Raw genomic sequence first — 25,342 nt, 5'->3', positions numbered from 1 at the left:
AGTTATATAATCTGTGGCAATTGACATCAAGTCTGCAAAGAATAAAAGTGTATCTGGCACCTGCCATAGCAATCAAATTCAAAGGTGAGATTCCAAACCATTAAGATGTAAATTAAACAGCTGGTGGCTGCATGCTTTAATGTCGAACACTTATGTACAAGAAACTGCCAAATAATTCTCCAGTAGACTCCATGCTCTGGACGACCTATTCTGAGAATATCCACTCATGGGGGGCCCTCATTTTCATAAAGCTAGGCACTCCAAAGTAACTGGTACCATGCTGAACTAAATGCATGTTTTAGAGCCACAAATAATATATAATTCATCCTTTACTCAAAATCATATTTGGCGATCAGATTCAGGATACATATTTGCCCATTTCCTAAATCCTGCTTGGAGTTGGGAGGGCATAACTTACTCTTGTCATACCAGGCCTCAATCTGATTGTCTGAATTTCTGAATCAATTTCAATAAACAATCCTGCAAGGAAGGAAGGTGATCATTTTCTGATCACACCTATAGCACTTTTTATCTTATATTAGATTTATTGCATCTAATTTCCATGACGCTAGAAAGATCTGTTTAGCAGGAATATAATTATTTACAATGATAAGGATCCCACAGCTGTAAAACAGTTTTACTGAGATCATATATAATGAAGATGAGCTAGTAGTCTGTTTTTAGGTCTAGCCTAGGCAACGTGCATGCGCAGTCCTTCGAGACATGCTGTATTCACTGTATGGGCTTACAGCCCACCCGTTGGCTTTTTATTGGTAATTTGGATTGTCTTCCAAAAAGGCTTCCCCTTTAGTAGTTAATCTTTCTTCTTTGTTCTGCCTTGTCATTTGTATCCTACCACGGTGCAGCGCCCATGTTTGAGGATATTTACGATTTCGTCTTTATGGGTTTGTTTTCCAGGGACTCCTTTTTTTTTTTCTTCTTTCAGTCGCTTCGCTTTCAGCTCCATTGCATTTGGTATGTTGTTCCTGCCCCAGCGCTCCACCTTCACCTTCTCCAGAAACTACTCCCAGGTCGCCTCTTGCCCCTCCTAAATCTTCCCCGTCGCTGCTTGTTACAGTGCATATTGACCTCCATTCCAGGTTCATAATTGCAAGAAAAAGCAAAAGTAAGTGGCGTTAGGCTTGAGTGCACCTCGTCCGCCAAAGGATTATCAGTCCTTGCTGGATTTGAAGGCTTAAACATCCCATGTAGTGTGCCACTCCTAACCAAGTCTATCTCGCACACCTCAGGCCTCAACCCTTTAATTCATCACACTCCACGACCAGCAGCATTGTGATTGTCTTTATTTCACAAAAACGGTGAGTGCTGTCCAAATGCATCAAATGGGATGAGCCTCGGGCAACAGGCAATTGTTTTGGGGCCGCTTTCATTTCCCGATAGAAGTCTATTTTCGCACTTACAACTGCACAGTGATAAACACAGCACATTCTGTAAGAGCGGCATCGGAAGTTGTGTATCTGTATGTGTTCTTTCTGCCTGTGGGTGTGTGTACCTGGGCAAGCATGTCTGTGTCTACCTACATGTGCTAATGCCCATCTGTGGTCCTATCTGAGTAGTGCATGTCCATGTGTGTATGTGTGTGTGCATCAGTGTGTTTATTGGTTGTGTGTACCTCTATTGTTTGTACTATCTATCTACAAAATGGTCATTTCTGAATATAACATACATGTAATGGTATGTAGCACCCTGTGAACCAAAAGTCCAGACTTTCTTAGAAGTACTGGTCTATAAGGGTCCCCAGCCTGTCACTGACTGACTTTTGTCCGTCCACAAAGACGTGTCTTAAACTTGGGTTTCAATTGGTGTGATCCTGGTCAAATAGTTTACATTTAATTTCTTTCAGCTTCCTTACCAGTCAAAGCTGTCAGCACTTAAATAGAGTTTTAAACATAGTGTGAAGTGCCCCAGAGTCTCAGTCAAAATAAAAAAGGCAGCAATCAGGCCAACTGAAACACGCACCTGTAAAACCCCAAGAGTATATCCTTTTTTATTACATATGTTAAGGCGACAACCAGTGTTTCCTTGCATTTGTCGGGCATGGAAGGTTTTCTTTTTAAAAATCTGTTTTATTAGGTATTTATAGAAGAGCATAGGTACATTTCACAATGTAAAACATACAGTGAGATCACTCAGCCTGAGCGAGTGGTGGCTGCGGTGTAAAGACAGAGAACTACTTTGATATAGTAAAACAAGACAACGACGAAAGATGAGGGAGGGTGGGAAGGGAGAGGGGGTCCCAGGGGAGTCGCAACTTAAAGCCTGGCCAAATACAATGGGGGGCTCTGAAGAGAGGATTAGGGATTGGGGCAGTAGTGGCAGGGGGAAGGGGAGTGGGTAGGGAGTTGCACACCTGTTATAGAGTAGGCTGCTTCACTGTGAGAGTTCAGCCCTGCGCGGTAACAGTGTGTCATCAAAGAGCAGAAGGGCGCAGAGTCAGAGGTGAAGCAAGAATGTTCTAGTATGGAAAGATGTTCTAGCTATGGTTGCCAAGAATGTGTGAATTTGGTTTTGGAGTGTATGATACGACAAGTTAAAAGCTCCATTGCTATAGTGTGCCAGAGGCGAGTGAACCATAGCAGGATGGGTAGGGTCGAGGTCTTTTTCCAATGAAGGGCAAGGGTTTTTTTCCCATATCAGAGGCGTGTTTGGTATGGGGAATCCCACTGTGTCTTTAATGTGGCTCAAGACCTCCTTCCAAAAGAGACTCAAAAGTGGGCAAGACCACCAGATATGGATGAAGGGGCCAGCACAAGCTTGAGGAAGTGGGGAACATTTTCTGTAACCATACTGGTGTAGAATACCAGCAAGTCATTACTTTATAGGCAGTTTCGTGCTGAGAGATGCTTCTGTAGGTCCTAGGAATGTCACGCCAAAGTTGTTTCCATTGTTCCGTGGAAATAGTACCTGTAGTGTCTGAATGCCACTGTGTTTCATAGGGGTGCATGGGCATGAGTGTGGACTATTGTAGGACCTGGAATGTGTGTGAGATCAGTCCACCTGAACCATCAAAAGACCACACCAGTGTCTCAAATGAAGTGTGCGGGCGCGTTGCCCCTTGTATATTAGTCGGTGTGAGTAGCCAATGTCTGACCTGGTAATATTGCAGTCTTGTTATGTCAGAGAGGTGGAAGTCTTTTTTGCATTGATCAGAGGTCTTAAAGGTTTACACCTCCAAGAGATCACGGATCGTGCAACACTCCCCCTCTCCCCAGGCTAGGAAGGAGTGGAGTTGTAGAACCGTAGGAAAGTTAGAGTTTTGGGCCAATGGGGTGTTGGGAGAGGGGAAGGAAGTGAGGCCTTTGGGAACCCCGATGTTGTCCCATATGTCTAGAATTGTTCTCATGGGGTGGCTATGTAGGCACTGGTGGTCGAGACCGCTTCGGAAGCCAGGCTTCGTCCCAGAGAGGTCTGCACAACCTGCCCGATCCATATGAAACCAGTGTTTTGTCGCTTCCGTGAACCACCTTCTCTGAGGGATAGAGAAGGTTTGACTCCCAATAGTAAACGAGGAGGTTGGGACAGGCAAGTCATCCACGATCTCTGGGCAGCATGAGTACCTTTTTGGAGAACTTTGGTTGGCTCTTTCCCCAAATGAGAGAGTTCATATCTCTCTGGAGGCATGGGTAATAGGTGCAAGAGTTTCAGCAATATTGACAGCTTTACTGCATTGAGACGACCAGCCACAGCATAGGTAGCCATTTCCAGCACCTCACGTCTTCCAGGACAGAGCGCTGGCACTCCGGCCAATTTGCTTGGGACCATGAGGCCAGTGTGGAGGTCACATTTAGGCCCAGGTACCGGATTGGGTGGTTCATCCATTGGAACAGGGTGTGTGATTGCAATTCAAGGACTTCCTGTGGTGAGAGTGATAGGTCAGCGCCTGTGATTTAGCAGTGTTAATCTTGAGGCCCGATATCTGTTTGTACGCATGGAGAAGCGAAACCAATGCATTTAGATTCCCTAGGGGTGGTCAGAGTAAGTAGAAGGTCATCTGCAAATAGCACATCCTTATGTTCATCACTGCCAAACGGGATACCTTTGATATTGGGTGACCTGCCGATAGCTATCGCATGCCAGAGCGAAGAGTAGGGGGGAAAGCGGGCAGCCTTATCGGGTACCTCTTCAGATGTCTACGGGGGAGAAGGAAGCCAATTAACTCAGATCTTCTCAGTTGGGGCGATGTAGGGTGCCATTTTCCAGGTGACCATGATTGGCCCCAGCCCGATCCTTGGCAAGACCGCTCAGAGGAAAGTTCAGTCCACCCTATCAAAAGCTTTCTCAGTTTGTAGGGAGAGTAGACAAGCCAGGATTTTCCACCGCTGCAATTCTCTAACGAGTGCGCTATGCGCCGGATGTTATCCACCCCATGGCTCTGGCATATAAACATGACTTGGTCTGGGTCTATCAGGCCGGATAGGTATGGCTCCAGTCGGTTTGCCAAGATCTTGGTATAGATCTTGGCATCAGTGTTTAGGAGGGAGATGAAGCGGTAAGATGCGCAAAGTGACAAATCCTTCCCTGGCTGCGGGATAATAACTATTTCGGCAATGGTCATCGTGAGTGTAAGGCTAGTGTCGTAGGAGATGGAGCTAAAAAAATTAAGGCGTTGGTCCTGTATTTGGGGTAGAAACAAACAGTAGAAGGAGACCGGAAGCCCATCTGGGCACAGGGTTTTGCCTACTGGTTGGTCCTTCAATGCCCGGTGTAGTTCGGCCAGTGTTTATCGGGCCTCCAAGCTTTGTGTATGGGTAGGGTCGAAAGGCGCCCATGGGCAAGAGGCAAGGAAGGGGCCAACGTCTCCCTGGGATATATCGCCTTGACTATATAAGGTAGAGTAGAATGAGTGGAGTGCCCTTCATTTGTCAGTTTTGGACATGGCCCACATCCCTTCTCTATTCTTAATCTTGGAGATATGGGCACAGGTGATTCTGGTGCAGAGCTGACAGGCCAGGAGCACGTCCTCCTTGTCCTCTCCTTAATAATACTTTTGTTTCAGCATAAGGTTTGAGTGTCCAGCCTTGTTCACCCGTAGCGCCCTAAGCTGGCAGCAGAGCAAGGCAAGCTGCTTCTTATGTCGTTACGAGGGTGTAGTGTGATCCAATCATTCCCAGGCCTTAATGTCCTTGGTCAGTCTGTTTTCTACCAGCTGAGCTTCCAGGGTGCAGGCAGTTACAATTGAGGTCATGGTGCAATGGATGGTTGCCTTAAAAGCGTCCCACAAGGTATGCGCAGCAGTATCAAGTAGGACATTCGCCTTAAAGTAGGCTTGAATCTCGCCGGATCTTTTTAACATTGACCTGGTTGCTTAGGATGTGGGAGGGAGCTGTCGGCAGGTTGGGGGGGCGGTTCGCTGCGTTGGCACCTTTCAGTGTCATCTCGAGGTTTATGTGGTCTGAGACAGAGATATCCGATATACACGCCGACTTACGGGACCGGATGGGTGAGTGTGATAGAAAAAATAGTCGATGCATGAGTACGAGCGGTGGATGTGGGAGAAAAAAATATAGTCTAGTGTGTCGGGTGATTTACATCGCCAAGCGTCCACCAAACCCAAGGCCTGAAAGGTAGCCGTGCTGCGATCTAGCTCAGGGTCCCATACCAAGTTGAAGCCCCCCCCCCGATGAGCAGATGTTCGTCCTCTTGTGTAACTAGTACCTTGGGGTTTGAGTTTAAGGTAGTTTTCTTCCCTATCTCTTGTCACCTGAGCACCTTGTAGGCAGGAGCCCGCTTTGCAAAAAATGGCAACACCTGTCGTCTTAGATGGAGCGAATGCCCAGTATTGAGTCGGTTATTTGGGTTGGGCCATGCGATGTTTATCTGAGCTCAGGAGGTGCATTTCTTGTGGGAATATAATTTCCGGGTGTTGTAATAAAAGATATCTCCAGACCTGGCATCGCTTTTTAGGCGTGTTGAGGCCTTTCACATTAAGTGAGAGGAATCCAATGTGTGTCATATTTGTTTATGTAGAGAGCAACGAGGGACAATGCGCCAACCCCTGTCTGGCAGCCGATAGCAGAGTGTGTGTCCAGGGATAGTCCCACGGTGCATGGGAGTAAGAACGGGCGGTGGGCAGTGATGAGGTTGATACAGCGTGTCTAGCTGTGTGTCGGGTGGTGTGCCGCCCTTGGAGAGGCAAGTGGTAAGAGGGAGCTACAGTGTCCACCACCCCCAGGGTCCCCAGAGAAAAGTAGGGAGGGATGAACCAACAGTAAAAAAACAGTAAGGCCAACAGGGCCACAAAGTTCCATTCAAGTCAGGACCATGGCTATCCGGATGAAGTCACTCCCCATAGGGACAAGTTGAATGGGGGGGGGATCGGAGAAGGCTTTGTGTAGGTTGTGGCCTCCGAACCCGACAGACGCAGTCAACATAGTGGGAGGGGAACTTTCCTAAGAACCCGGTTAAGCGTCAAGACAGGTCCATAAGAGAGTTGCCCAGTGGTTGGAGAGTAAGGGCTGTAGAGAAGCCCTCGGAGTGCGCTTGATACATCTGCAGGGGCATCATTGTCCATTCAGGGGCATTTGTCATACATCACTGATCTGCGTGCTATCCGAGCAAACATTTCGCCAGGGCAGCAGCCCGGGGCCAATAAAAGCATGATGGAGGGAGACTTCCATGGTTTAGCTGTGCTTGAGAAAGATCGGTCAGAAGCCGAAGTGGATCGCGTTGGAGATTGGACGTTGTCAATGGAGTGAAGATGTTGGATAATGTCCTGCTTGGTTTGCCAAGATGATTTTCCCTTGGCCTGGAGCTTATGTTTGTGAGGCAGCACCGTGGGCCATTCTAGTTGGCAGCACGAGAGGCCACCAAGTTATGGAGAAGCTGTTGAGTGTCCCGTTGGGAACGGAGAGATCTGCACTTGCCTTCCCAGGTGAAGATCAAGGCAAAGGGGTGACCCCATTGATATTTGATGCTAAGGTCTCACAATTTATCAGGGACAGGTTTGAATTCTCTGTGGCGTCCGAGTGTCACAGGGTAGATGTCTTGGAAGATCTGGATGCGATGTCCATTATAGATCAGCTCCATCTTGTCCCTGGCAGCCCATAGGATCGCCTCTTTTTCTGTGAAGAAGTGGACCCGGTGAGGATGTCCAGTGCAAAGTTTGGGCCACCCTGTGGGACTGCGATTCAGTGAGCTCTGTCCAGGGCCAGTGGAGAGGTGGTGTCGCCCCCTCTAATTGTCTGGAGGAGGTCCACCATAAGGCCATGATGTCCGGCCCCTCCATATGCCCAGGGATCCCCCTTTTGCGGGGGGTCGTTCCTCCTACTTGGAGTTCATTATGCTGCTCCTCTAGGGTAGTCATCCTATGCTAAAGGTCCTCTTGGTACTCAGCCCGTGAGTCTAATGTACGTACCAGGTCATCGACTCTGCCCCCGATTTCTACAACATCTCCCCTGAGATCGTGGAGGCAGGCTTTCAAATCTGACTTGAGGGAGCCTATCCCTGCCTTTATTTCTTGCAGGAAGTTGGTCATGAAAACCCACGTGAGAGGGCTCATTGCTGGCTCCCCAGGGGCTGATGTTAGTGGGGTCCAGCAGTACCAAAGTTGAGGAGCTGGCTTTTAGCCATATGGAAGGGACTGTAGTGTCTATGGATGGAGCAGCGGGCGCCACTTTGCCAGCTTTAGTGCCGGACATGTTTCCCGGGGGGGGGGCACCTAGTGGAACTTCTGGGTGAGGGTCACGTAATTGGAGATGTGGGGCCGGAGTGGATGTTGCTGTTTCGTCTGCAGTCGGGGCCTGAGGGCCAAGGGAATCTGACAGGTCGAGGACACAGGGGGCACCGCTCTACTTAGGCAACTGAAGTGCCCCCCCCCTCTCTGTCAAGACTACTTGGTCTTGTCTCGCGGAGGAGCAGCCAATAGAGGGGTCTCCATGCCACCCAAATGGGCAAAGTGTGGTTGAGGCATCTAGGAGGCCTTCTTAAGGCAAGATCCCGGCCAAGGCCACACGCTGAATTGTTGTGCTGGGGTGGACTCTAGGGTGAAGTCAGTCAAAGGGCCCCGTAGCTGCTCAGGGGGAGGAAGTAGGTGGGGGCCCCAGGGTGGCCCCTGCGGTGAGTAGGTGAGGTACCCAGGGAGGCGTGGTCTTCTGCGCGGGCTAAATGGTCAGGTGTCAATCCTCCACAGTCCCAGGGGACGAGCAACCGCTGCCCAACAGTGAACCGGATCGCCCCACCCTGCTCTGAGACCCACCCTACAGCTTGGTTTTGGGTTGCGCAAACGTCTGGCCTCAAACCTCAATGCTCACTAACCCCTGGAGTAGTGGAGGTGCATCCCCGCTGTAGGCTCTGAGGGAGAGGAGGGGGGAGTCAGGCCTGCGGCAAGTCTTTTATGTGTTGCACCGCCCCTCGGCGCTATCAGGCCCTATTCATCTCCTCAAGGTGGGTGGGCAGCACTGCACCTCAGCCACCTCAGCCATCCCGTGCACAGCTCTGGAAAGGAGGGGAATCCAGGAGCTCTAACTCACCTCTGGCATAGGCCACTGCTAGGCCCGGGTGCAGCAGGAAGATGGCGCGGGTTCGCACTGTACAAGATGCCTTTCAGAGCTCAGAATGAGGCGGTAGTGGGCCCGATGCTCGCCTTACCGATTACAGCTCGGCTCCATGTGCATCGCAGAGTTCAGGAGGCGGGGTGCCTATTATCTGGACGTACCGCCAGCAGGATCCGCTGCTGGGCTCAGGGGCTGCAAGATGGCGATGCCAGTTCCCGCCGGGCAGGCTGCCTCCCGGAGACAGGTAGGCGGTGATGAAGGGAGCTGCGCTCGCCCACCCTGGCACACTATCAGGCTTCGGGCTACCTGCATGGGAAGCAGAGCAGGAGGGAAATCAACCCGGGCTCCCGCGGGGCACAAAACCGCCCCCCCCCCCACATGCCTTCAAGATGGCTGGTCAGGCTGCCCTCGATCGTCCGGCGTCAGTCCTGTAGCCCACTTCTCCGCTTCAGGAGGCCCCCGAAACCTGCCAAGTGCATCAGGTGGCGACAGGTGCGCTGGTGTGAAGTCAGCACTGCATTCCTGGGTCCCAATGCCATAGGATAGATATGGGAAGGCTGTGGGAGAGCAGAGACACCGCAAGATGCTACCTACTCCATTGGCAGCAAAGCCACGCCCCCGGAAGTTTTTCTTGTAGTGCAATCGGAGACCCTCTCTCTAAGGGCTGTGAATGCAGGGGCCAATCCTACACTTGTATATTGGGGGCCTGTCCCTTACAGATCTACATAGTCCATCTGTCTGCCCTGCCACTCTGACTGGGACAGGACAGCTTGACCCAGGGCATGCAAGCATCCTTTCCTGTTTAGGGCTGCCATTTCATTCTACAGGTATTATCAAAAGCAATCTACAGCATGCTTCAAGTGCTGCTGGCTACCCAGGAAGAGAATGAGATCAGGGATCGGGAACTGAAAGAAAAATGGACAGCAAGGCTTCATTTCAGCATTTCTTTATAAGCAGACTGGTGCCACAGAGATGTTCGCATACTATCTACACAGAATATTCTTGCAGGTTCAGTCACAACCACCACATCAGAGGGCACTGTTGAGTTCCAGACACTTGTTCCAGTTGTCACCTCAGAGGTTTGGGGAGGAGGGGGCACCCTTAGCTACAACAGTACCACCTGTTACAGCACCAAGAACCCCCGGGTGACCATGCACTTTTTAATAGATGGTATGCTATGTATAGGGACTTTGGACTAATCGCAATTTGCGAGTCGCAATTAAGGAATTCTAAGAAATCGCTATTTTTTTTGTGATTTCTTGATGCATTCCATTTTGCTATTCCTTAATAGCGAATCAGTATTTTTCGCTATTAAGGAATTGCAAAATGGGTTGTTGATGCATCTGGGGGTTAGTCCTTTATTTCACTTTGAGTGTCTCATCCTGGAAGGTTGATTAGAGCCAGGTGCAGTGCTTCACACTTGCTCCTGCTTGGAGCCAGTATCATCATTCCTGCTGTTCTCCTTGAACAAATAACTTGTCCGTGCTTCGGAGGAAATATGGACTACAAAAAGAAAGCAGGCGCAACCAGCTTCTAAACACAAAGTGGAGATACATTTCCTGTTTGAAAATACCATATCAAAATGGGTTCCAACATCCCCATTTTGTTCTAGTTCAAGTTGCTTCACTGCCGTAGAAGAATAGCCACTGTGTTCCTTGAGTGTCTCCAAAGCTGTTTGGATAGTACTTCATTTCTGTAAGCCTTTCTGGAAAAAGCTGTGGGCCTGCCAGTTGCTCTGGCAGGTGCCTGCCTGCATGCTGAAAGTGGAGAGGAGAGAGCCATGTCCCACAGGAGTCGGCCTGACTCTGGAAGAAAATGTAACTGCCTAGCATGGAGAGAGGAGTGGCATGAAGAAAGCAGAGGAAACATGGGAGAGTGCAAAGAAGAACTGTGAAGGGCCCTGAATACCCTGGTCATTTCTGCCTAACTGCCTATTCAATTTGAACTGATCGGTCATGTCCGACTTGCCTTCGTCAACTGCAAAGTAAAAACTTCTCAATTTGAAGGCCACTGTGGAGAAAGTTGTAGACTTCCTGTTTTGTCTCTACCTTTATTGCACTTCAGCGATTAAATTGGTGCAACAGACTTAAGAAGCAAGATCCTTTCACCACAACCACTGAAGTAGATTTTTTGAGGTTATTTCATTGGACAACTGCTGTGCCAGTAGACTGACCGTTGAGAGAAAGAGGCGATGTTGCCCCAGTGAGTACAATAGCTCGTCCCATGCCCCATCCGTCAGCACTCCCACACTTGGTAATGCTGAGTGCGCACCGCATCAGGTTGTTCCATACGCCTGAGTGACATATGCAATGAACCTTTGGCTAACCGAGTTTGGTGGGGGAATTTATTGATCATTGCTGTCCGCAGCATCCTACTTGGTTGGAACACTGAAAATCTTTGGCACTCAATGGTGATTGAGAAATGTTGAAGCCTTCCTGTTGGAACCTCCAACATTCAAACAATAACACTCCCTAACACCAGCTCTTCTCCCAAGCTTGAGTTTTGCTAAATTTAAAAAGGATCTTAAAATCTTCCACTTTGAGAGAGAATGTGGACTAAGCTATAATCACTTCTCCACATCCCCAATCTATCCAAGCTACGTGACCTTTCTTCCCTGAATCAAACTACTGGATCAGTGCATGGTCTTTGTTGCGTTTTTGTTATTGTTCATGTTGATTGTTAGCCATATTTTCTCTTATAAAGCACCCTGATGCCCTTGGTCCAAATTTACCTTATAAAAAAACAGAAAAATAAATAGTAGGACTGGCCCTAGGACACCAGTGACAAGCGATCTCAACTGTAATTGGGGCCCAGTAGCCCTGGTCTGCACTGTGGCCCCCCTCCCAAACATGGTCTGACACTTCACATTATCATATCTTAAAAATTACCCTAATGCTTTTTTTCTTACTACATAGAAGCTTCCTGTCGGATGAATTCATGCAAAATGTGTGCCTTGCTTTTTTCGACCTTATAATATCTTGTGGATTTTGTTACAAAAATGACAGGTAACCTGTTTATGTGCATATATCACCGACATTACATGGCTCTCAAAATATAGAGGGCTCTACTTGCAGAGGTATGTTAGCAATTGAGTCTGTACAGGGTGGATAATAAGAGTGATCCATGCAGTAGGCATAAGGTAGCAGGGTTGCAAATTTACGTGAGGTAGTGAGAGTAAAATGCCAGCTTCATAATGTAAGAGAACAATCCCTAGAAAGTTGAATCCAGTATTGGCTTGAGATCATTGTAAATTGGCTAAAGGATGCATACAGTGGATTTGAGTAGATATTTCTAACAGGTGAATGGGGCCTTAGTTATGAGCATATACAGAAGGGGTATGTTTATGGGCCGTGAATATGGGATCTTGAGGAGTACTTGCTACAGAGATCATTGGATGTGAAGTGCACTTTGAGTGGATCCATTTAGCAGGGACCGCTTCGCAAATAGTCAAAACAAAATGTTTATTAGTAGGGTACCAGAACATTGTGGCCTGGGAGACTTTCATCTCATTGAGGCTCGAGATCTATGATTAACAGACAGACCTGATCTAAGATTGTAAAGCAAGCTACATCCAAGTTTCTGTCATGGCTGATGGTGGTCCTCCTTATCCCGTCTTCGAGCACGAAGATTTCCGGGGCCAGATGGCTTAAGCAAGTCAGGAATTTATGACGCGCTTGATCCCTGCATTAAGAATTAGTTTCAGAGTGCACTCTTTGTTGGCAATCTTGCAGCAGTTATGATGTAATATATTGGGGTACTGTAGTGGAAAGCAACAGGAGAATAAACCCATAAACCACGTTGAGATCTGGGTACATATGTGAAAATTAGCAACAACGTCTCAACTGGTATTATTGAATGAAAAGGCAATTCTATATGTATGTACAAAGCATTCACAATTTATTCCCACAGTGCTGATTAAACTGTATTGTATAAATTGCTATAACCAAATATATGATGCCATGAGCACTTCCAAAACAAAATAACCTGAGTCTCTCTTCTTCCTTCGTGTACTGCTTTGTACACACATAAAAAATGGCCTTTTCATTCAATAATACCAGTTGATATATAGGGGTACAACACTATTTCTTGGGTACACACGTGAGGCAGTGCAGGGAGCAACACTCCATTCCAGTCATCGGAAAGGAGCAGTAATGTGTAGGAATTATACGTACTACTCATGTATGCCAATTTCTAAAAATCTCTGTGTTGTCAAACTGGATAATCTGTAGGATTATCAGACCAATAACTATGGTGCAGATTACGATGTAGGGCGGATCGCCACCGCCCGCATGGCGGTGGCGATCCGCCCTACATTTCCCTCCGCCCGCTGCTCATTTCCCCCACGCCATATTAGTATGGCGGAGGGATTCCCCGGCGGACGGAAAGACCGTCTGCCGGTTTTCTGCCGGTCGACATGTCGCCTGGGCGGAAAAATATCACAATATGGGGGTGGTGTCTGTGAGACACCGCCTTCCATATCATGATGAGTGCGGTAATGAGCCTTTTCATGGCGGCGTTGCTGCCATGGAAAGGCTCGCGGTCTTTGCTGTTGGGGGCCCATAGCAGGACCCCATGGTGTTGGGGGTGGGGGGTGCTCATGTGGGGTGCCTATGGTACCCTCCTGCATTTGCATGCACAATCGGGCAGGCACTGTGCGGTGCCTGCCACTTTGTGCATGCAAATGCACAACATGCATTTTTACCATTGCAGCGGGTGCTGCTGAAGGCACCGCCCACCGCAATGTTACTCCCGCCAGTGAGGCGGGCGCATCCTAATCTCCCCCACGGGACCACCGCACATATGGCGGGGGGTCCCATTTTCCTTCAGGATGGCAGGTGGACGAAGTCTGTTCACCATCCTAATGATGTCCCAAGTGTTCTGGAAGTCCTCCTTAATGAACATGTGCTAGTCACCGGGCTCGCTCATCTGCTACCCAGCCCATGTGACTGGTCTTTCCACATAGTGGAGGGGAGTGTGCTTTCTTTTCCAGGAATAATGGTCTGTATTCAAACCTTTTACTATCTTTATCATTCCCCACCGTCACATTGGAAAATAACCATTCTGTGTCACGCACTATTGTTGCACTGGTCTTGCAGATTGTAGTTATGCCATGTTTGTTAAGCAGGAGGCAGCTTGTTATAAGGTGTTGGATTCTGCACTGTGCTGCACACTGCACCACTGCATATAGCTGCAAAGTTGCAGTGTTGTCACCAATTCTTTCATTAAAAACTGGCAACTTCTGGGTTTTCTTTCTGCTTTTAAATATGTTCTTTCCTTCCTGCCACTGATGATATTCAAGTACTTGCGGTTGCCTAGAAAATGACTTTTGTTATGGGCTGTGCAGTGCTCGAGGCTGGCTGTGCCACCACATTCACAGAACTACTGGGGGCTTATTTTGCTGCATGAGCTATCATAATACAGCTGAGTCAGCAAATGGGTGTTGTTTAGTTGGCATCCATTGTTGCATGGGAACCACACTGCTGTTCTCTTCTCATGCCCACATAATCTCCTAATATTTTGTGTTAGACGCAGCATCACAGAAAGGCATGGCTCTTTTGGACACAAAGCTGAAGCAGTGATGTGTCCGTAAAATCTACCCACTTATTACCCGGATAATGAGTCCAGTGAAGGGACATTGGAGGCCGTTGTGCCCTGTACTGCCTGCCATCGCCCCAAGTGTGTCTGTTAGGTTGTTCGAGTCATTCACGTAAACAGATTTATTTTTGTTAAGTGTTTGAAGGAGTCCAGGAGTTATGTGTGTTGTGAATGACTTCAATAGATCGTGATTGTATACAACAGTGGTATTGGTAACCCATACATAACAGCATTTATTACACCTTGCGAGGATGCCATAGAGCCTGCAGCTGCCTTGCTAGGCTTCCCCACCTGAACTATGGGAAGCAGTAGACATGTGGCTCTCCAGGCATGTAGCCTCCTTAGAACCAAGGCATGTGGGGAACAGGCTTCTGCTGTGGTCATCATTTGTTCCACATCCCCTTAATGCCTGTAGACCTGATCTACCTGCAGGGTAGTTAGTGCTGCGGAGCCACTCCTACCTCCTATGTGCCTGTCCTTTCCTCTCACAATTATGTACAGACTCAAGGAGTGTAGAGAAGTGGCAGGTGCTCTAGAGCTGCCCCCTACCTGCCTTCCTATGAGTTGTCATAGGTCCATACGAAGCAAGGGAAGAGTTGGTCTTTCACCTCATACTATCTCCCTTCACAACCTCAAGGGCTTTAGAGGAGAGGAAGATGTGAGGTAAGTAGATTAGGTATGTCTGGGCTGGATAGCAGATGAGCGAGTGCCATGGCTAGCACGTTTATTGAGTTGGATTACCAGAGCAATTGGTTATTGAGAGTGAATGAGAAGTTAAGAAGGTAATTGCACAGAGGATTGAGTGATTGCATGTTTCTTTTCTAAGTTTGTATATGGATGCAGGGGGAGATTGGTGGGGCTGAAGGAAAGAGGAAGAACATTAGGAGCCTCATAACAAGTTAGAAATTGTTTGGTGCTGGGACATCAGGGGACAGGATCTCCAATTGCAGTTGCTAGGAGTGCACCAAATAATGGACACTGCAAGTTATTCCTCCTGGAGCCTGGGGAAGCCTGGTCCTTTTCCACATGTCATTCTCCCTTGCCGACCAAATAATGGGTCCCTTTCCTTTACATTTGCCACAGGCTCCTGTAGTGCTTTGGGCGGGCTTTGCCTCTGCCCTAGTTTCACTGGCTTCAGATCTGTACACTGTGAAAGGGGGCCTGGTGTTTCTGCATCTTAGATTACCAAATCTGCACATCCCGGATCTAGTCACCACAGGTTGGGAAACTGCGGGTCACAAATGTGCCTAAGATGTTTTATGGTGTTTTTTCAAGGAGGAGTGAGGCATATGTCCCTGAGCAGAAAGTGTCAGATGGCCAGCTATCTTTTTTAGAGGGGGGGGTGAGAATGACACTGTACACCAGGTACTTTAAAATGGTATTGTTCTGTGTATTTGCCAAGGGAAGGGTCTGTCAAATGTGATGAATCCAGAGCTTTAATTAACCTTCTGATTGAGCAGTGAAATTTAATTCCTAAATATTGTCAAGTCCTTGTGTTATATATAACTTACTCATGACTCAGTTCTCTACCCTTTACCTTGCTTGTAATGGGTGCATTTAATGTGGGCTAGGAATAGATGTGAAATGGATATTTACAAAGTGTTTTATTTCCAAAAAGTTGCAAACGACGTAAAGAAATTGAGCTTGGCTCTTGCTCTCCAATATATCGCACAGTAAAGCGCGCTAAATATTGCTGTTGTTACTAAGCCATGGATAATTGTACGTTTGTGGAAAAATATGTATCAAACAGAAGTTTAACTAAACGGTTTTACTGCAAAAAGTTGTATTTGTATATGTCTCTCGTCTGAGTGTCCTGGAGTAAAAATGCCATCATATCATTTTCACTAACTCTGTTTCAAAAGATATTTTTAAATTGCGTGTAATGATGTGTCCGTCTATACTTAAAAAAACTATATTTTCTTTCAGGCAACTACACTTTAAGAGTTGACTGTACTCCACTACTATACAAACTGGTGTATAATCTGACAAAAGAGGTAAAAACTTTGAGTATTGCATGTATTGCGTCTCTTTTTTTCCTATTAGCTCACAGAAGCTAGATCCTTCTAGACACTTGCTGGCACACATCCTTTGCAACAACTGAATATTCGCCCAACCATCTGAACTGTTTTAAGTCTTTCAATAAAGACAATCCCTCTTATGGAATCGTTAATTCAGGTTCTCATGCGATCAGGTACTGTGCTTTGTTCCCGAGTATAATATAGAAGAAGAATAGAATAGAATATGCTCTTATATAGTCTTTGGCTACCCGAAAGTATCCCAGCGCTTTGGACATGGGGTAAGGAGCAGATGGAATTATTGTGGGAAGAGCCATGTTTTTAATTGTCTGCGGAACGAGAGGGAATTGGTTTCATGGCAGATGGGGAGAGGCAGGGAGTTCCAGAGCCTGTATGCGTTGAAGGAGAAACAACGCCCTCCTGTGCGGGCCCTCCTGATTCTGGGGACCTCGTCTAGGAGAAGGTCATTGGAGTGAAGGTTTCTGGTTGATGTGTAGGGTTTAATGAGATTATTGAAATGGGGGGAGGCAGGTCCCCGCAGATTTTTGTGTGCCATGCAGAGAGCTTTGAAGTGTATTCGCTCTTTCATCGGGAGCCAATGGAGTGTTTTTAAGGCCGGTTTGGGTGAGGAACGGAGGTTAGTGTCAGTAAGGAGTCTTGCGGCTGAGTTCTGGACTACCTGTAGTTTGTGAATAACAGAGGTTGGGGCTCCTAGATAAAGGATGTTTCCATAGTCCAGTCTTGATCAGATGACGGCTTGAATTAAGATTGTTTTAGAGTTCTCAGGTAGGAGGGGCAGTATTTTCCGTGTTGACCTCAGAAGGCAAAGCAGGTGGCGGCTGTTTTTCTTGCTTGGGCTCTAAGAGTGAGCTCATGGTCAAGCCAAACGCCCAGACTCTTTATTTCCTTTTTATGGATTGAGACGGGTCCCATGCATGATGGCCACAAAGTATGTGAGTTGAAGATTGCTTGATTACCCAACAACATGAGCTCCGTCTTGTCGCATTGAGTTTAAGGTGTGACTGACTCATCCAGCTGCCGACTTCTTTAAGACAGGAGCTCAAGTTTGTGGGGGACTGATCTGCCTGGTTTAGTGCCACAATGAGCTGCTTGTCGTCTGCATAGCTGATAAGTTGAATTCCAAAGGGTGCAACCATCTCGGCCAATGGGGACATACAAACGTTAAAAAATGTGGGGCTCAGGGAGGAGCCCTGAGGAACCCCACGCTGTAGAGGAAGGGGTCGTGAGTGGGTGTTGCCTTCAAACACCTGAAAATATCTTCCTTCGAGGAACGATTCCAGCCAGGATAGGGCCCTACCTGTTACTCCCAGTTTTTTGAGTCGGTGTACAAAGGTACAGTGATTCACCATATCGAAGGCTGAACTGAGGTCTAGGAGGATGATGGCCACAGATTCTCCGGAGTCCAAGATCTTTCTGGATATAGGGATAGGGCTTAGCAACTTTTAATTTTTATTAAGATGCAGTGCTTTACCTACAACTAAGAAAGCACCTCGATGAAGACCTCATCCCTGAGAATTATACAATTAAAGATTGGGTTAAGTAGTGAGAAGGGAATGATCGGTCAATGTCCATAAACAGATGTCACACACAGCATGTCAGACATTTGGCATTCCTTAGTCCAGGATGCAAAGAACACATAACTCTTTTCGGAGATTGGTTAACTTCCCAGGATATCCCTTTTATATTTTTTCCAATTGGTAGGTGGTGCTGAAGGCCAGTGCATGCACTCAAACCATGGAGGGGGTCAGAGGTCTGCGGGTCACGACCTGTGGTTGGCTGTGTTGAACAGGAAGAACTTGGTTATTTATAGTTCAGGCCACAACCAGAAGGAATGCCAATGATTACATGAAGGATAAAGAAGGAAGTTTTTTTCCAGAGATTCCAGGAAATTGGGGCATGGCAGACAAATGCACCAAAAGACAATTTAGCTCTAAACAAGCATTTTCAAAGCCAGTAGGTCTGGTGCTGGCCACCAGGCTGTTGGTAATTCTAGTTTTATTGTGTCATGGTTTTTACCAAACTTTTTCTATATAAGTACAACATACAAGAGCACTGAAAGCCAACTAGAAAGCCACACAAGCAGGACATATAGACCACATTGGGCGGCAAGTGTGAATGTAGTCCTCAATTAAGATATATCATAAAGTGACCTACAGGAGTGCAGTTATAATGCATTTCATTGATTGCATACTTTATTAAGGACATTTTCAAATGGATAAAATCAGCTATGCTGTGACAAATGACAGCAAAAAACGGGGGATTTTACCTATGCCTCTATGTTTGATTTCAAATAATTACTCTTTATAAGGATGAACCAAGATTCAATTAGTTATCCTGACATGTTTATGTCATTTTATTTATCCATCATTCATTTTTTGTGATTCATCAGTGAAAGTGCAATATCAACTCAACGTTTTGCCATACATTTTTTCAAAAAAAATTCAAAACAATACTAGACATTACAAAAAACAATTCACAAACACAATACTATTTATATACAAGTTGTGAAACAAAAACAAATTCATACAGTTACCAAGGGACAATTGGAAACACAAAATTGTTTATGCAATGGTAAATCAATGACCATCACTTGTTGCCCAATACAGAGCAACAGAGTTCTTTTACAACGTAAACAATGTCCCTACACTCTGAACTATACCATATTTCATCAAAATGAATCAGAGTGTGAAATGCCAAATAAATCAAAGCATGAATGCCAAATTAATCAAAGCATGGTGGCTCAAAGTGAATCAGAGCGCGGATGCCGACGCGTTTCGAATCCTGCTGTATGCATCACAGGATTCTCATCAGGGCTGGACGAGTCAAATCCTTAGGAAACTTATTTATTATCAAGGATGTGCTTTTCTTAAAAATGTCGTCTATGTGGTGGCTGTCTTGTTCTTTTAGAAGATGAAGCGGCGATTTAATGGTGAACCGTCCTATTTTCAAATGTACCTCAAGTGCTGTTTGGTTAAAAATGCGTCTCTGAAACAATTAATCAGAGAGCTGGCGGGGAACAGGAAACAATCCTGCTGCTCGTCACATCTACCGTGGTCTTGATACCATATTATTTACCAATATCGGGCGCTAAAGGTCGTGCTCCACTCTCAAGCTTGTTAGTTACTAAGGGACATTGTTTACGTTGTAAAAGAACTCTGTTGCTCTGTATTGGGCAACAAGTGATGGTCATTGATTTACCATTGCATAAACAATTTTGTGTTTCCAATTGTCCCTTGGTAACTGTATGAATTTGTTTTTTGTTTCACAACTTGTATATAAATAGTATTGTGTTTGTGAATTGTTTGTTGTAATGTCTAGTATTGTTTTGATTTTTTTTTGAAAAAATGTATGGCAAAACGTTGAGTTGATATTGCACTTTCTCTGATGAATCACAAAAAATGAATGATGGATAAATAAAATGACATTATAAACATGTCAGGATAACTAATTGAATCTTGGTTCATCCTTATAAAGAGTAATTATTTTAAATCAAACATAGAGGCATAGGTAAAATCCCCCGTTTTCTGCAGATATAGAGGCCCAACCTACCCTCTTTCCCAAAGGGCCCAAACCCCCCCTCTTTGTGACAAATGACAGAGCAGCTGTCAGGTAAACAAAGGCCAGTCCAGAAGGAATTTACTCAGTGGCATAGCAGTCCTCCCCACTCTTACCTGCAGCCGGCAAACGCTGGGGCCACCAGCACCCCACAGGCCCCGCTCTTACAGATGCAGCCCGGCAGCAAATGCTGTGACCGCCTATGCATGGTAATATTTGGAAATTATTAACCTCTCTGGTTCCCATCTTATGGGATAAGAGTGCCCTTGCCCACTAATAGTGACATGCTTCATCATAGGGCCTCTAACACACACCCTGTGTAACCATCAACAGGGTCAGATCTCTGGCAGAGTTCACCATGCACGCACACGAGTAGGTTGTTATTTTTGATGTGTTATATGATGCACCACATTTAGTGACTTATGCTACTGTACCTGGCTCGCCTCCCTCACTGTGGGGTATTGTTGTTGTGAATGATATGTGGATCTGCTTACTTTTTGAAACAAAAATAAACACATTTATTAAAAAATAAAGAGGGGTGGAGCAATGATTTTTGGGTTTTTTACCTATCATTCACAATGCAGTTTAAGGTATTCATGGTTCAATATATCGTTAAAAGTACCACTCGTAGGAAAATCTAATTTCGTGTGGCTTTCCTACGTAGTGTCAAAAACAACCATAAGATGGTCTCTCCAAACTGTCGGCATGTTTCAGCCAATCCTCAGTTGCCACTTAGGGGCAGTGGCTTTTTTCAGGACTAAGATTCCTACAGTCACTGTCACCGTCAATCTCAATCCTGCTCGTTAGGGAACTGTGAAATGATAATTTAATGCAGCGACCTTACTAGTCACCTAAATTCCTGAACCCAGGATTCTTCTGTAAAACAAATACACAACATTGTCAATCTTATGCATTGAGAGGGTGAACGCATGCACTCCACACATTCAAACATGCAATTTGTGATCTGATATTCTTAAAGTAAATCATGCCATGCTCTCCTATTAATTGTGTGGCATCTCTAAATGAACTTGTGAAAACATAGCTGAAGTCAAAGGTCAATCTGTTGGTTGGTATCACCTGTGTTTTCTACTTCGTGGATCACCCCCTGCTCAAATGTTGCAATCTCGGGTGTAAGTTGCAAGAGCATAGGTACAAAAGAACGTTTTGGGCGTAATCCCATGCCACTCTGATTAGTTGATCCCACTCTGATTAGTGGATCTAAGGGCTTCTTTGGCGAAAAATACCTTCATGCGTATTTTGCTAAAGAATTCAGCCAATTCACAATGCAGTTAAAACATCTACCATATTTATTGGGACAAAACCCAATCTCTGCTGAGGAGACAGGGTAATGCCTGTGAAGTTCATTAAGAAACTGCTTCTTTCCTCGTCGCTGGCATGAAGTCCCATATCCTGCTCCATGTAATCTTCCGATTGAGAGATCCTCCCACTCGATCTCTTAAGATCTTTGTTTGACTCTTCCTTCCCCCTGTTGTCTCCCAGAAAAAAGCTAGGGGTTGTGGTCGAACTGGAATAGCTGCATGGGGGGTTACATTGAGGGCCAACCAAACCTTGGCCCGAGAGGGGAGGATGAAACATTTGTGGGTGTCTCTTAAAGGAAGCCCGACCTCTCTCTCTTGGTCTGGACTCATAATCATCGATGTCACTGCCCGATATCGAGGTATCCACTGGCTTTATGCATGGGTGAGATATTTTTTCACCCCAATGCATATTATAGATGTTTTTTAATTGCAATGTGAATTGACTGAATACTTTAGAATAATACACTTAAAGGTATTTTTCAGCGAAAGAAGTCCCAGGATCCACTAATCAGGGTGACACAGTATTGCTCCCAAAATCTACCTTGGTACCATGCTCTCACAACTTTCACTTGAGATTGAAGCATTTGAGCAGGCGGTATTCCATGAAGTAGAACACAAGGGCGATATCAATTATCACATTATTTTTTTATCTAACTCAGAGAGACAGGCTATATAAGAACTGAGACAAAACCCTTTTATAGTGATAAAGCTTGCAGATAAGGGATGAGTGATAGTCATTTAAACTAAGGAGATATATGAATGCCTGCATCTCCTTTCTGACCAGTTTATTTATCAGATGCTGACCGGAGATCCTACCCCAGACTTACAGAAAGCGCTTATGACCCTAGTAGAGGTAGCAACCAATAATAACTGGAACTCCCGATATGAGGGGGCTTTTCTCTGTAAAGAAAAAAACTATTATACCATATTTTTACACCCTACCTAAGGTACAAAAAGCAACAGGCCACCCCCCTCCCCCTACCTGGCCAACCTATTGTGTCAGACAAAAGATCTATCCTGGACAAACTCTTTAGTGACTATTTCTTCAGACCTCTAGTAGGGAAGATGCCTTCGTATCTGTAGGATTCAATGGATGATCCCCACACAGAAACGTTGGTTGGTCTTGATAATGTTTCCCTTTATACAAACATCCCTGAAGAACTTTGAGTTATTGAGTAGATTCTTTACTAATAAGATTAGGGATTTCAGATTCCAATGCCCTTTATTCTGAATTTGGCAAAGATAATATTCAGAAAAACTGTACCTTCAATCGCATGGGACTTCCATGGGAAGCACATTTGCACCACCTCTGGCCTGTTTATAAGTTTCCAAGTTAAAAAAGTGTTTTATTTATTCACCACATAAATCTTTTGAGAACAAGGTCAGAGACTATGGCGGCGGAGGTGTCTTGCTTCATCACTGGGTTTGCTCCTTATCGGGTCGGCGCTGCAATACCCGAACGGCACCCGTGATGGGGCCTTCTTGGTGGAGATCTTTTTTCTTAGCCATTGAGTGCGGTGCGTGTAAGGGCCCTCGTGAGTGTAGATCTGTAGATATGTAATGTGTGAAATATAAAACAGGAGTTAGTTATCCACCCAAAACTATTTTAATGACTGTGGTCACTCTCCTGATTAAAAACCAAAAGAGGCGCACAAGCCTGCTCTGAGGTTGCAGGGTTGTGCGCTAAAACTCTTTGCGCTAAAGCTCTTTTTACTCACATAGACCTGTGGGACTCTTTAGGAACAGCTTACCTTTCTTGTTGTGAATTTGAGAAATCCCTTTCTACACTTCACGGCTTCAATTTCCAGCATTTCATTCCCTTTTCTTGATATGAGAATTATGGCTCAAGATTAAGCATGGGCGGATTTTGCGGATTCGCAATCCGCGAATTTGCGGATTTGCGTATTTGCGGATTGCGAAAATCCGCAAATTCTGCGAATTCTCGCGGATTTGCGTATTTTTTTGGGGGGGTGTGTGTTCGCACGGGTTTCTGCTAGTTCGCGAGGGTTTTGTACAATTTCGCAAATTGCGAACTTACTTGTCGGGTCGCCAGTTTTGCGAACTTGTTGTTTCTACGTGCCCAGCCTGTTTGCAAGGCTTTCTTCATCACTGCCACCCTCTGTCACCACTGGCACTCTCTTTGGTCACCCATGCCATCCTCTGGCTCACCCATGTCACCCTCTGTGTCATCACAGCACCCTCTGGTTCACCAGTGTACATTATTGGGGCAAAGCAAAGCACTGCCATCCTCTGTCAACACTGGCACTCTGGTTCACCCATGCCACCCTCTGGCTGGCACACCCATGCCACCCTCGGTGTCATCACAGCACCCTCTGATTGACCAGTGAGTGTACATTACTGTGGCAAAGCCAAGCACACCTGCTAAGTGCTTTAAGTTTTGCAAACAACAACACCTGCCCTGCCCCAACTGACATTAATGAAGGCTGGCACCTACTTGTCTGCTCCCTTTCCTTTTTGTTGCAATAACAGGATGCAATGGCATACTTGTAACTATTCTGTGACTGTCAGAGCAGGGTCACACAATAGTTGCAAGTAGGCAACCGGATTCTGGAGGGCCCCTTCAGGAAGCACTACAGGTAAATGGTTACAAATGATGAGCTCGAACTTTTGCACCTGCTCGTTGGTTTTGCTTTTGCAAAACTCGTTTTTCGGTAATTTCGCCCTATTCGTGAGGCGCGGCGTCGTGCGAGATTGTTGCTGCCCGCGCCGCGGACCGCGAGCAGTGCGAACACAAGCAAAAAATCCGCTTCGCGCGGATTTGCGTATTTTCGCCACATCCGCGAGAGTTCGCGGATTGCGGATTTACCGAAAATCCGAAAAATCCGCGAGCGTAACGGATTTTCCGCCCATGCTTACTCAAGATGGGAAATTGACTACAAAAGTGTACCACAAGACCACTGACAGAAATAATATATTGTCCTGTGAAAGTTTCCATCTTGGGTCCCTGTAGGAGACTAGCTTATTTTATGGTGCACACATGTTTAAGTGATGCACCTTGTACTAAGCCAGGCAACCCTTGTGGTGATTTTAGTGGTCTTCGATAAGCAAAGACAGCTCTTTAAGTGGTAGCTGTGGAGAGCAGGCTTCAGGCTTATCCAGGAGGAGTGTTATACAGCTTGTTTTACCAGGATAATCATTCAGTGTAGGCTAAACAAAAAAGAACCACACAGTGTATATATAAAATATGGCTATTTATTGCACAACAATCACTATCACATTGGTATATATCTTACCCTATGATCTCAACACAAATACACAACAGTACTTCAATTACAATACAGTAAGTATTACAAAATACAGTGGTTTCCAGGGGGAGACCAAACCATATACGGGACTGTGAGCAGGAGACTCAGAGGAGCTGGTGACACAAGAAACCACCCAAGGAAAGTACCCAGGAACCCCATGGAGGGTGTGTGGAGAGTGGAAAAACAGCCAAATGCTCAATAAAAGTCAAGGGGTAAGGTATAGTTGTGGTTTTTAAGAAGGAGCCTTCCGAACGCACCCTGAAGAAACCCTGTAGAAGGCAGAATGTTGTAGAATCACCCCACCAGTGGATATCCCAGGAACCAGGATACCTACACCAGGGAAGCCAGGTGCAAAGAAGATGACACTGGTGAAGACTGTGCAAGAGTTCAGTGGAATCCAAGGGTGGATTCTTGAAGAGGAGAACCTGTAAGCTGAGGGGATTGAGTCTATGCCACTCGGAGGTGACCATCAGGCATGGAAAAGCAATACCCACCAATGTTGTATGGTTCAGTGATGATGGTGTCCTTGCAGCTGTGAGTACCAGGCAACGTTACACAAGGCCAGGAGTCCTCCACAAGCTATCCCACCTAGCTGACCAGTGGGAGCACCAACAAGCCTTGGCAGCGAAAACTGGTGTGGAAAGGTAGGAAGAAGCAGACTCACCACAAGCAGGGGAGTCAACGCAGGCCCTGAGCAAGCATGGGAGCCCACTGGAGCATAAAAAGACCCTCAGGAGGACCCAGAGGCCAAGGGCACAGAAGTTGCAAGAGAACCTCGAGCAGCTCATCAAGAATGAAGGCCCACGGTGCAGAGGATGTGGTCAGGACGCTGTATTTGGCAGGAAGAGATGCTGGAGGCTGGAGCTTTTTGTTGGCTGAAGATCTCTGGAGAGCAGAGCCAAAAATCTTTGCCAACGACAAGTCGACGTGGTGCACAGGGGGTTGGTCCCAGCGATTCCAACAAGGGATACTGACCTCAAAACTGCAGAGAGGACAGGCCAGGCCTCAGGAGTTGCAGAACCACCACCTGCATTGCTGAGCCAATTGGAGTCAGGAGC

The 25,342-nt window shown here is 46.3% G+C and overlaps 1 protein-coding gene across 3 annotated transcripts in view; it reads left to right on the top strand.

Moving 5' to 3' along the window:
- LOC144773424 (N-acetylated-alpha-linked acidic dipeptidase 2-like) overlaps window positions 1-25,342 on the top strand; it is a 776,499-nt gene that overhangs the window by 680,453 nt on the left and 70,704 nt on the right. For all 3 annotated transcript variants that reach the window (XM_078658418.1, XM_078658416.1, XM_078658417.1), the window contains exon 15: window positions 16,035-16,102. In XM_078658418.1, coding sequence (XP_078514544.1) covers window positions 16,035-16,102 — 68 coding nt within the window. The remainder of the gene's footprint in view (window positions 1-16,034; window positions 16,103-25,342) is intronic.

The sequence above is a fragment of the Lissotriton helveticus genome, chromosome 8, assembly GCF_964261635.1.
Source record: "Lissotriton helveticus chromosome 8, aLisHel1.1, whole genome shotgun sequence".
In the NCBI taxonomy this organism is placed as follows: domain Eukaryota; kingdom Metazoa; phylum Chordata; class Amphibia; order Caudata; family Salamandridae; genus Lissotriton; species Lissotriton helveticus.
This window is presented reverse-complemented; position numbering and strand designations above follow the sequence as displayed.